The sequence below is a fragment of the Lasiodiplodia theobromae genome (genome assembly GCF_012971845.1).
Source record: "Lasiodiplodia theobromae strain AM2As chromosome Unknown scaffold_13, whole genome shotgun sequence".
NCBI classification, from domain to species: Eukaryota; Fungi; Ascomycota; class Dothideomycetes; order Botryosphaeriales; family Botryosphaeriaceae; genus Lasiodiplodia; species Lasiodiplodia theobromae.
Window position 1 is genome coordinate 269,034 of NW_023336333.1, and position 12,051 is coordinate 281,084.

Genomic DNA, 12,051 nt, shown 5'->3' on the forward strand with positions numbered 1-12,051 from the left:
CAATGCTCGAACATTGAGTGCTTCAATAGACCATGTGGGATCCGCTGTCTGTGGGACGGAATACACTTAATTGAAAAAGAAAAGTGAAAGTTATAAACAATCCTATACCAGTACGGGAATTGTAGAGCGAGCTTAATCAAAGCTCCATTATCAATGTAACGTCCGCACAGAATAATCCGCACCGCACCGAGCATCAAGCCTTTGCTTCCTTTCTCGGTCGGAAGCACATACCCAAGGGTGGCGGGGACAGCGTTACAGTGTTGAACAGCTTCGACTCGTAGTCCTTCCCATCCTGCGCCGAGGCGAACCTTATATTGTACCGCAAGGCCAGCCTCGCAAGCACACTCCTCATCTCCCAATATGCTAGCTGCTTACCAGCGCAGTGGAACATTCCTACAAACACGCATTAGCGACTAAACCGTTGCGTCCCCCCACAGCCAAACCCTCTCTACTCACCGATCTGGAAGGGGAAGAAGGCATTCCTGTCCTTAATCATGCCCGCCTTCTCTCCGCCGAGGATCCAGCGCTCGGGGATAAACTCGAGCGGCTTCTCGAAATAGCGTTCGTCCCTGTGCATGACCCACGGCGGCATTACGACGTGCACGTTTCCGGGAATGTACAGGTCGTCGTCGATCTGCAAGCCCTCCGGGGGCGTGAGGCGCGGGGTGCCGTTGGGGACGGGCGGCTTCAGGCGCAACGTCTCGTTGATGACGCCGTCCAGCAGCGGGAGGTTCTTGACCTTTTCGTGGCTGAACGAGGCTTCGCCGTCCGGGCAGACGGAGTCGACTTCTGCCTGCAGTTTTGCGTATATGGCCGGGTTGGAGGCGAGGTGGAACAAGGCGTTGGTGAGTGCTCCATATGTTGTGTCCCTAACAAACACTGTCAGGGAAAAAAAACGTCCATCTTAGCATCAGGGGGGAGGAGCTCAGTGGGTGGGGGATCACGCACGATCCAGCAATAACGAGTGCACGACCATCCGCGTGCAGCGCCGCCAGCGTCGGCGCGCCCGTAGGACCACCCTCCTCGAACGCCTGGATAAGCCAAGACATGACATCCGCTGGCGTCGTCGTCTCCACCTTCTTCTCCATAAGCATCTATAACCCATCCATCCTCACCGTGTCAGCGATGCATCCCCTCCACTTATGTTTCGGCTCGTGCACTACTCACCTTCCTCTTCTCGCTTACCAAACGCTTGCAGTACGCGCCAAACGGCCCCATGGCGCCTCCCAAGCCGGGCATGTTGGAGAAGAAGTTGATGACCCACGGCACGGAGAACAGGAGGCCGAGCGAACGCATCGTGTCGCGCAGCTGCTTGATGGCGTGGACCTCCTTGGCGGCGCGCAGGCTGCCGAAGTCCTTGCCGAAGCTGACGACGCCCATGATGTCGTAGGCGAGCATGGCGATCCACTCGGTGATGTTGATGCGCTGGCCCCGCTCGCATGCGATTTGGTCGAGGAAGACGCCGATCGTGTCTTGCATGGCGGCGTCGTATCTGGCGATTTCTGCAGACATGGGGTTGTAAGCAAGATGTTGAGAAAGAATGGGGGGAAAAGAAAAGGAGTGGGCAGCAGCAGCATATACCTGTCAAGCCGAGACCCTTCTCCCACGGCTTTCTGCGTCTGCGGTGGTCCTCGAGATCTCTGGTTTCGAGCATGCCCAGCTCTGATTGCTTCCAGTGGCTCTGCTGGTAGAAGACTGTCTTGCGGCATGCGGTGATTTGCGGCAGAGCGGACACACGGGTGACGGAGAGCTCACGGGGGCCTTGTATTGTGTCAGCATATATCGAGTAGCGAATGAGTATTCCTTACCCGTCCGAACAACATCACCGTACTTCTTGTGCACATCCTCGAGCACGAGGAAGTACTTCATTGACTTTGCAGATTTATATACGCTCCATAGTTTGGTCAGTCTTGCAGGGAACGGTCCGGGGAAGCGTCGCAGCCGGTGGAAGAAGGCGCGGTAGATAAGAATAGAGGTGGTCAGGCTCAGGGTGAAGCCAGTTGCGGAGACTGCGAGGTCTTTGGCAGCATCCAGGGGGCTCGATTGGAACACTTTGATGTCGATGTAGAAGATGCTCGCTGCCGCAATAACCGAGCCAGTGATCATTTGCCAGATAAGAACATCGAGAATATCCGAGAATTGGAGGCATGCATGGAATGCGAGGCCAGCAATGGCTGATGCCAGCCAAAGATTGGCTTTCTGCTTCTCAGGAGTGATTGCTTCCATCTCTGGGCGGAGGCGAAAAGGTGGAGAAGGGGTTGACGGGAGAGCGGCACTTCAAAGGCATTTGTAGGCAATCGGTAAAAATCGTATTTCTTGCTGCTGCATCGCATCCCGCGTCAACCACACGCTTGGTGTCTTGTCCCCGTAAGCACTAGTGCGGGGTAGTCGCCTATGAAACGATCTTCATACACTTACCACATGTAGAAAGTAAGCTGTCTACGCCCGGCTTTACGAGTCTTGTCCTGCTGATCCTTGGCATATTTAGTAGGTATACGGCCTGCAAGGTGGTTATCGAATGCATATGCACTGCCTGGGATATGACGCAGCACCATGAATTGGTCACAAATTAATCTCAACGTTACACGAAAGCGTGGGTCCTTCAAAAACGGTAGGTGATATCATTATTTCCGGTCTAAAAAACAACACAAATTCCCCCCTTCCCCTCAGTCTGACGTGAGAAAGGTCGCCCAGGTGATCGAAGATGGCCGCACTCAGGAGTCTGAAACCAAAGCCACGTTGCGCACCTTCCACCAATCCAGCTCTCCCCAACCTCAGTTCTTCCTGCCATCGAAGCCCATCGCCTCCCACTCCCTCAGCACCTTGTCCTTCACATCCTGCGGATAGCTCTCCTCAAAGCTCGCGGCCTCCCAATTCCGGCCCTCGGTATACTCCTTCGGCATCAGCGCATCACTGACGACCTTGCCACCCCGCGTCGGGTTGTGCCAGCCCTGGCCATTATACGGAATCAGCGGGAACGCCTGCACATCGTCGTAAAACGTCTCGTCGTCGCCAGGCCGACAGCGCGTGCTGAAGGCCCACAGCACGTCGCGGCCGTCGTACACGTCGACGTCGTCGCCCACCAGCACCAGGCGGTGGATGGTGTAGCCGACCTTGTGGTTGAAGACGAGGTCGCCGACGCGCTTGCGCAGCGATGCAGAGTCGGTGATGTTCATGGCGCGTAGTGCCGCCGTGTCGACCTTCAGCGCGCACCATGTTACCTGCGACTCGAACGGTGTGAAGGCGTCGGTTATGGGCAGGCCGGCCTCCTGGCAGAGTTGGCGGATCTCGGCCGCGGCGAGGGAGCCGATGAGGGTGTGGGTTTCGTCGGTCAGGCGGCCGCAGGCGGAGACGGGGAGGATGGCGTCGTTGCGGTGGGTGATGCAGTTGACCGTGTACCTGTAAGGAATGTTTGGTTAACTGACAGGGGTTCTTGTAAGTTGCAGATACGCGTATTATGCTTGCTTACTTGGGGCACATGTGCGAGTCTCCCGGGAAGACGTAGCCGTGCATCTCGCCAAAGGGGCCCTCGGGCGCGTAGTCGGTCGTCGACAGGGTGCCCTCGAAGACGATTTCCGAGTTGGCGGGCACGAGCAGGTCGTTGGTCTCGCACTTGACGACGTCGAGCGGCGTGCCCGTCATGGCGCCGATGTAGCCCGCCTCGGTCACGCCGTCGGGCAGCGGCATGCTGGACGCCATGATGGCTGCCGGCGGCACGCCGAAGGCCAGCGCCCATGGAACGTCCTTGCCTTCCTTCTTCCACATCTGCTGGATTTGCCAGATGTGTTGTGGCGAAATCACTAAGCCCACCAGGTGCTTGTTGTCGTAGATCATGGCCCGCGCGATGGACCAGTTCGTCCACTTGCCGTCGGGCGATTGGATGACGTGCATGCCGTACGTCTGGATGTACTTTCCGCCGTCGCTCTTGTGGATCAGTGGTGCTGGCAGCGCCGTGAGGTCGATGTCGTCGCCCGTGATCTTGTTCTCCTTACAGGAGCCCGTCTCGACCACCCGTGGTGGCTTCGGTGGCACACCCTTTGCCGAGAGCATCTTGTCCAGTATCTGCTTCATGCTGGCGTCCGGCGGTAGAGCCAAATGTCTCGCCATCCTGCCGTATTTGCCCTTGGCGGGGTCGCGGAGAGCACCCGGGCCGCCGAGGATGCGGAAGAGACCATTCTTCGCTCCCTTGACGTTGTTGAACAGTGGCGCTTTGTCATCGGTCTCGTTTGACCTGCGGATGATTGCTGAGACTTCGAGGTTGGGATCCTTCTCGGCGTTGATCTCGGCGATATCACCGTCCTTCTTGAGGGCTTCGACGAACGAACGGAAGTTCAGATGAGGGGCATCTTGCGGCGAGCCATGGTGCAGGCGGACTGAAGAGTAGGAAACCGTCTGCAGCGGTCTGAATGAGGTTCTGGAAGCGCTTCGTGCGGCTTGGGAGAGCATCGTGGATGGTGGCGGTGTCTGATGGACAAGTGTTCCATGACGCCGTGTATCCTTTATACACCCCCCATGGCATAGGACCGTTCGCACGACAGGCGGTGGGTTTGAGCCAGTTCGACCGACATACTTCACACGATCAGGCCATGCTGAAGCTTCGTGATGCGGAATGGTAGACATCATTGGCTGTTGCTGTGCTCGGACTCTGTCGGGCCCTCTCGGCCCCTTCGGCTTCGGGAGCGGCTTCGGTATCGGCCAAGCAATTGTCGCGGAAAAGGAGCGTCATGTGGGATTAAGGCGCCCTATACATAGGGCTGCCGAGCTCTGGTGGTGTTCGGTTAGTATAAGTAAACGTAGGATATCAAGTCTTTCCCCATCTTCACTCCATCCTACCTCCAGGCCGCACTTTCAGTTGTCTGTTTCTTCACATCGATACAACATTCAAGATGCAACCAATCACACGAAGCATCCCTTCATACCTTTCCCGCGCAACCCGGGCTCAAACCTCTCTTCCATCCTTCGCTCAAACCCAATCCGGAAAGTTCATCCACACCACATCCCCACGGAACAACCCCCCCACCAGCCCCATCACCAAACCCGCCCACCCCTTCCCCATCGTCCAACGCAACCCCCGCATCGTCGTCGGCGTCACCGGCGCCACCGGCACCGTCTTCGCCATCCGCCTCCTCGAAATCCTGCGGCACCTCGACATCGAAACGCACCTGATCCTCTCCAAATGGGCGCAAGCAACCATGAAATACGAAACGGACCTATCGTGGGAGCACATGCAGTCGCTGGCAACGAAGGCATACGCGATGAAGGACATGGCGGCGCCGCCGTCCAGCGGCTCCTTCCTGCACGACGGCATGATCGTCGTGCCGTGCTCGATGAAGACGCTGGCCGCCGTGCGCGCGGGGTACTGCGACGACCTGATATCGCGCTCCGCCGACGTGTGCCTCAAGGAGCAGAGGAAACTGGTGCTCGTCGTCCGCGAGACGCCCCTGAGCGCGGTGCATCTCGATAATATGGCCTTCTTGCAGAGGGCCGGCGCGACGATTTTTCCACCCGTGCCGGCGTTTTATACGCGTCCGAAGACGATTGCGGATTTGATTGATCAGAGTGTGGGGAGGATGCTGGATTCGTTGGGGATCCATGTCGGGGGGTTTGAGCGGTGGGAGGGCATGCGCAAGTGAGAAAGTGGAGGAGGACGAGGAGGAGGAGGAGGCTGCACCTCAGTCTCCGAACTCGAACCCGAGGAACCCCCCCGTGTCTTCTTCAGGCAGAGACTTATCTGGATGCCCGAAGTCAGCTGTCAACTTTTCTACTGCTACACACACGCGGCGGGAAACTCACCCCAGATTATGGAATCCAGGAATGCCATTGGGGAGAGATTAGACTGCAAGAAGTCGAAGGCAGACTCCGTGGCTGCAGTCCCCAGTTCAGCATTCTGGGGACCCGTTGGATCGGCTGGGTCCGGAACGGCCGTGTCCTGATGAGACTCCTGAGCCCTGACTGGTTCCGTCTCAGCTCTCTCTGAAGCCTCCTGAGTGAGGCGCTGCAAAGCTTTCAAGGCATTGAAGTGGGAGGATGTCAGAGCGTTGTTGGTCATTCGAGAAGGCTCATCTTGTACTCGGGAGAGGAGTACGTCAATCAGTCTTTTCTGCATGTTGCTCAGGAAAGATGACTTCCTCGTTTCTCCGAGGATAGTCAGCAGAAGGGCCGAACTCAAGGCCTCATGGATGCAAGTCCATGAGCGTGTGGGGTATACGCTCAACGAGTGGAGATCCAAGAAAGACCTCACTGTATGGGCAAGAGCTTTCTTTCCAGTAGATAGGATGTTTAGGAATACCGGATCGTCGTTGATGTGTTGAAGCTTCTTAAAAGTCGGCCGGCAAACGGCGGCAATGGCGAATGAGCGATGTTGTGAAAGGAGGAAAAACTGGGCTTTGTCTTGTAGCGTAGTGCAATTAGACTTGTCCCGCAGATGCAAGGCCGTTTGGAACATGACTTGATCTAGTTCTTGCAACCTTTCCAAGATGTTTTCCAGATTGGCATCATGCGATGTTCGTCTGGCCAATAGCCTGAGGCCAATTTTGGATATCTCCCACATCACCTCCTGAAAGCTAAGCGGAAGGCCAATCTCGGAATTATCGGAGCTCTGAAGTGGCATGTGAGCCAAAGCAGTGGGTCTGTCAAAGCAGAGCGATAGTATGCAATCCTGCTGAGCGATGGTCAACCTGCCTACGTGTCAGTGGAGTTTAAAATAAATGGCGCTTAGCTTACGTACCATAGTCTGCGCCTTGTAGCCTTTTCCTTTTCGGAAATACTCTCCGTCATTCCGTACTCGGAATGAAGGCCAAGGCTTTGTGCAAGTCGCATTGATGTTCCGCACATGGCCCAGGCAGCATCGGCGTTACCTGTGAGAGTTGTCAGACAGTCAATCAGCGCTTCTGTGCCCATGCGTGACCATACCATCATTTTGAAGAAAGGTGCCTAGAATCAACAATGCTTGAAGGCTGGTAAGTAGTGGTCGTAGGAGAAAATTTGCAAGCCGGAGTGCATGGAATGATCGTTTGGCTGTAAACAAGATCAGTAAGCGCTCTAAAGTCATCTCGGAAAACTTATACCGAAGTCTCTTGAGATCTTCCGCCTCTCCTGGTGATCTCTGTCGGAGTATTGGGCGCCAGCTGCAAGCGTAGCAAGGAGAAGGGCCATCCTGGCTGCGTCTTCTCTACCATTCGTTATAATCAGGCCCGTAGGGTTGCTGCCAGCAAGCTTCTCGAGATAATTGCTGAGATATGACTCAAAGTCCTCAATATCGACGATGAGTGATGCAAGAGGGAAGGCAACTGCACGATAAACGTGGTAAAAATTGAGGATCTCCTGGTGGGTGGGAAGCACATTGGTGAGCTCGCGGCTTTTCTCATCCTCTGTCTCGGCGTTGATGAACGGATACTGAGCAAGGGTGTTCCGGAGCCCCAGTGCCGGAACAATATCCTTTGTGATAGGACTCTCAGCTCCTCCCATTTGGCGTAGATAAGACGCTGCTGAATTCTCGCCCAAGAAGGATGTAGGGTTACCCGAAGGATCTATGGCAGGGTTTGGCCCCGAAGTAGAAGCATGGCTTTCTCCGGCTGATGATGACGGAATGCCCAACCCTTGGCGCCGGTTTCCGAGCTCAGGTGCTTCATTGTTATGGTTGTAGATACAGATGTCAGGATGGTTTCGCTTCACGCACGTCCCACAGGGTTTGCTGGACATCAAAGTTGAGTATACACTGTGCATGTATGGGATGGAAGATGCACCACTCACTTCATGTCGCACTTGACCTTGCGCTGGTTGCAGGGATAACACGCTCCTTTTCCTCGGGGTCGCTTCTTCGCGGCAAGAACCCTTTGAATCTCATCCTCGGATGGGTGACCGCGCTTGGGCATTGTGTCCGTGAACGATACCGCTACCTCCGAGACCACGGATGGCGAGTTCGGCGTACTCGGCTTTGCTGTGGTGTTGATATCTCGGCATCGGCGGAGAGACGGGGCTCAACGTGTGAAGTCAAAGTTGTGGGGCGAATTTTGTGTTGTACGTCATTTCCCATAAGGTTAAGTATCTCCGAACTTCGGTCCTATTTGAGATAAGCAAACGGCCACCGCAAGGATGTAAGCACTTACTCAAATAGTGCTTAGACTGAATACCCTCGTACTTGTCTCCATGCGGAGAATGAGATGCCACTGTTGGTTTCTCAAGCCACTGTTTTCAAATTGAGATGGATCAAATGGAAGATGGCGTGAGCAGAAAGGATTCTTCAGAGGAAGATCAAAAAAGGGGAGAAAGAAGGAAAGGGATTACTTAAACAATCCCGGGCTCCGTTTCCGGATAAAGCTTCAAGCATACAATGTGCTTAACACTGGTCTACCTATAGTACCACTTTAATATGACAGAATTTGCCCCTTCCTTCCAATTCCATCTCTCTCACGTGAGCACCGGGTATGACTCCGCGCACCAAATGTTCAGTCTCATCGTTATCCACCATCGTGTGTTAAGTAGTAGATATAGCCACACTGCGGCTGCTGGATGCCGGTATTCCCAGATTGAGACATCACTTTGTCGATTACAGCAGGACGCAGAGCGGAATGAATGTGGACAGTAGTAAGAGCCCACGGCTGTTTGAGAGAAAGCGCATGTTAGTATGCTGCCGCCCAGATTGCGATTAGTCTACTCATCCCAGTTCTCGAATGTGGAAATGAAAATGCTCAGAGACGGGAGCCCGTGCTTTGGGGCGGAAACGGCCAACACGAGAAGGCTAAAGCGGTACGGCACCGCGAAAAGTATGTTGAGAGTTGCCTTCCGCAACAATCCGTTACACGAAGAGCTTTGCATTCCTCGCCAAACGAATTTTTTAGCCAGCAGAAGGCTGGTCGAGAGGCTGTTGATTACAAAGGAAAGAGTTTACGAAAGGTTGATGATGAAGCTCAGGAGTACGTAGGCCCAGTTGCTGACTCTAAGTCCAGGTCCCGAAAAACTTTAAAGCTGTTTGTTTCTTATCTGGCATTCGCGGCTACTGCTGCCACTATGACGACTGCCATTATCAGAGCGCACACTATCCATGTGCTATCCGCAAGTCAGTAACAGTCAGTTGATTGAAATTGAACCCTCCGTAAACTGTTGCTTACAATATCAGGCTCGATTTAATATCAGTGGTGCTGCATGAAAGTTTGTTGCCTGTAATACAACTTGTGATGAAGCATTTCAGCTATGAGACCTCACAGATTTCGATCCAATCACAGCTTCCATCAGTCCTTTTACAGCGCTTGTACATGAGCTGAGGATATTCTCAATAGCAATATAATTCCACCAAAAAAGAAAGAAACAACACAGCATGCTTCCCTGTCATTTCGGCAATGACCGTAGACCTGTTCAAATTCCAACAGTAGCACCATCCTGAACTCGGACGTTACTGTTAGATGTACAATAAATGGCACATTGAAAGTTCACTCTGAGCTGATAGAAAGCTAGCTATCATCGGACACCTCAAAAAAGGTGTTTTCATGTCCAGTTGTCGCTTTCCCACCAAAAAAAAAAAATTTCCACAATGCCATTGTGCAGCCGACCTGCCATGATGAACAGAGTTGATTTCGAATAACGCCATAACACGAAATTTCTTAACAGCAAAACATCTGCATTGTATCCGATTTCTCTACGACAATGGACACTGTCCAGCCAAAGTTTTGGAACAGCACATTTCCACCCCGTCTATATTATCTCCACAGAGTGGGGACTATTAACTACTAACCGCACACCACACACCACTCACCACTCACCACTCACCAACGGCCATCTGCAGTGCAGGTCGTTCTCTTCAGGAACCCACACTGGGACGATTCAAACATCCAACATATCGTTCAACTCACTAGCAGAGTTTCCAACCAACCCCCCAAGCACCATGCAGAACCATCGCCGTCCCCATAGCGATGCTAGCTACTTCGAGCATTCTCCCACCGCTCGTGGCCCGCTCGCTGACTTCGCTCGGACTCCGTTCTATCCGCCTCCACCGCATGACACTCGGTGTGCTCCGACGTCCGACGGACGTTGCATTTGCGGTGCGAGCTCTTCCTCCTTCAGGCCGGAGTACTCACAGCAGGTGGCTACCGTTCGTCGTCCAGTGAGGCCGAGTCGGCGCCCGTCGCCGCTCTTCTCCTACGGCTCTGACAGCCCCATCCCGCGTTCCAACCCTTTCACCGATGAGGAGCCTGACTACTCCTCGATCCTTCCTGGTTTCGCGCAGAACTTCACTGCTCGGGTCATGCCTGTGAACGATTCGGGCTCCAGCGGGCTTCCATCGGACGAGTCGCCGTCTTCAGCCTATTCCAATGACCGTCCCCCCATTACCGGCCTTGTCCCCTTCGACTACAACGGGGAGCGCTACTATCCGGAGACCACCCGCCGTCCCACCCCGCTTGACCAGGCCCAAGCTGAGGTTGTGCGCATGCTGCGTTCTCAACCCCCTCTGGCACCGCTCAGCACGCCTCCGCTTCGCCCTGTTCCGTCTCCGTCAGACGGGGACTTCGATGTTCCGTTGCTGCTTCTGACTCCCCCGTCGCTTCCGCGTCCTTCCCGGAACCTGGGTCCAGACGCTGAGCGTGTGATGGAAGCTCATAGGACGCTCACTCGGATAATCTCGTCCGAGGATGCTGATGGTGACTCACAGCCGCATTATGGCAACATCCATGTGGGCATGGCGATTGCGCCTTCTCTTGAACCCGTGGGGCTGGGTATTCTGTTCCCGAAGCTTACTGATGAGCAGGAGCCGGAGCCGAAGGAGATCGACTACAGCGATGGGGAGTCCATTTCTCCTGACGAGATGTTCTCGTTCGACCAATTCTTCGCCGGTTTCAATTCTGTTGTGGAGCCGGCGTCGCCGCAGATCGAGAATTTGGAGGATGAGCTTTCTGGCTCTGTTCCGGAGGAGGAGGAGGAGGAGGAGGAGGAGTACGATACTGACTCCGCAGACGAGGCGGCAGCTGAATCTGATGAGGATCCCGATTCGCACATGTTCCCCGGAATTTTGCAGCCCCCCTACCCTGCTGCCCCGGATGGAGTCAACCCACAGCCCATGTGGGCCCAAGTTCTCACTTCCTACGACCTTCTGGACACTCAACCCGACCTTTCCAGTGATCTCGGCCAGGACTTCTTGGTTCTCATGCGGGACACTGATCTGGAGCGCGCACAGCGCGTCAGCGACATCAAGGATCTCCGCTATGACCTCAACCAAGCCAAGGCGTCGCGCAAGGACTCCGCTTGGAACGAGCCTTCAGACCCAACCTTTCTGGATGGGGACTCGGAGGAAGGGATGATGTTGAAATTGATGCACAACATCAACAAGCTATTCGAGCACGATACTTACCACTGGCCGATGTTGACGCCGTTGGAGTATGGTATGGAGGACGAGCACGATCAGATTGTCCCTGACCAGCCTCTCTACATGGCTCACCGCGAAGACTGGAACACCAACTTCGATTGGGTGCAGCCTTTCGCTCCGCGTCGCAGCAGCCGCAGTGACGATGAGGACCAGGTCCCCCTTTCCCCTAAGTCAGAGCCCATTGCGTGGAATCCTGACTTCAATTGGTCGGAGCCGTTCGCTCCGCGCTCTGTCGCTGATGACGAGCTCGAGGTCCCACTTTCGCCGAAGTCAAAGGTAGGTCGTGTGTGAAGGGCTTGATCGCGGACTTCGATAATACCCTACGGAAGCGCTAAGTTTCTCTCCTGGATTTTCTTCTCTCTTGAATTTTCCTTCTTGGATTTGGTAAGTTCTCATTTCATTTGTTCTCTCTTTTGTATACCTGCTAGCTCTTTTGGTTTGGTAGCATGCCCTTAGCATTGCGCTGTTTAGCGAGCGTTTTTCGATAAAAATAAAAAAAAAAGTCCCCTTCCGAGGGGCAAAAAAAAGTATAAATTGCGCCAAAGTGAAGCCAATTCTCTGTAAAGATTCTAGGAATTGTTATAAGCCGTAGAAAAATGCGTAAAGTTGAACAGCCCTTGAGGAATATTTACGAATGTGAGACAGAACAGAAAGACGGGACGAATGGTGAATCAATCAAGCTAATGACCAACCTC

At 54.2% G+C, this 12,051-nt stretch overlaps 5 protein-coding genes across 5 annotated transcripts; 2 read left to right on the forward strand and 3 right to left on the reverse strand.

Annotated features, from left to right (window-relative positions):
• Positions 1-193: 193 nt before the first annotated feature.
• LTHEOB_4866 (Cytochrome p450) lies at positions 194-2,226 on the reverse strand (the record flags this gene model as incomplete). Its single annotated transcript, XM_035513947.1, has 6 exons — positions 194-393; positions 457-869; positions 949-1,094; positions 1,168-1,502; positions 1,582-1,761; positions 1,809-2,226. The coding sequence occupies 6 exons, from the start codon at positions 2,224-2,226 to the stop codon at positions 194-196; spliced, it is 1,692 nt and encodes a 563-aa protein (XP_035374308.1).
• A 548-nt stretch (positions 2,227-2,774) lies between these two features.
• Positions 2,775-4,446, reverse strand: LTHEOB_4867 (3-octaprenyl-4-hydroxybenzoate carboxy- protein; the record flags this gene model as incomplete). The annotated part of the gene is made up of 2 exons (XM_035513948.1): positions 2,775-3,399; positions 3,470-4,446. The coding sequence occupies 2 exons, from the start codon at positions 4,444-4,446 to the stop codon at positions 2,775-2,777; spliced, it is 1,602 nt and encodes a 533-aa protein (XP_035374309.1).
• Positions 4,447-4,886: 440 nt separating this feature from the next.
• LTHEOB_4868 (Phenylacrylic acid decarboxylase protein) lies at positions 4,887-5,633 on the forward strand (the record flags this gene model as incomplete). The annotated part of the gene is made up of 1 exon (XM_035513949.1): positions 4,887-5,633. The coding sequence occupies one exon, from the start codon at positions 4,887-4,889 to the stop codon at positions 5,631-5,633; it is 747 nt and encodes a 248-aa protein (XP_035374310.1).
• A 39-nt stretch (positions 5,634-5,672) lies between these two features.
• On the reverse strand, positions 5,673-7,467 carry LTHEOB_4869 (uncharacterized protein; the record flags this gene model as incomplete). The annotated part of the gene is made up of 5 exons (XM_035513950.1): positions 5,673-5,731; positions 5,794-6,677; positions 6,728-6,857; positions 6,913-7,017; positions 7,068-7,467. 5 exons carry the CDS (start codon positions 7,465-7,467, stop codon positions 5,673-5,675), a joined length of 1,578 nt encoding a protein of 525 aa, XP_035374311.1.
• Positions 7,468-9,880: 2,413 nt separating this feature from the next.
• On the forward strand, positions 9,881-11,647 carry LTHEOB_4870 (uncharacterized protein; the record flags this gene model as incomplete). The annotated part of the gene is made up of 1 exon (XM_035513952.1): positions 9,881-11,647. The coding sequence occupies one exon, from the start codon at positions 9,881-9,883 to the stop codon at positions 11,645-11,647; it is 1,767 nt and encodes a 588-aa protein (XP_035374312.1).
• Between the last annotated feature and the right edge of the window lie 404 nt (positions 11,648-12,051).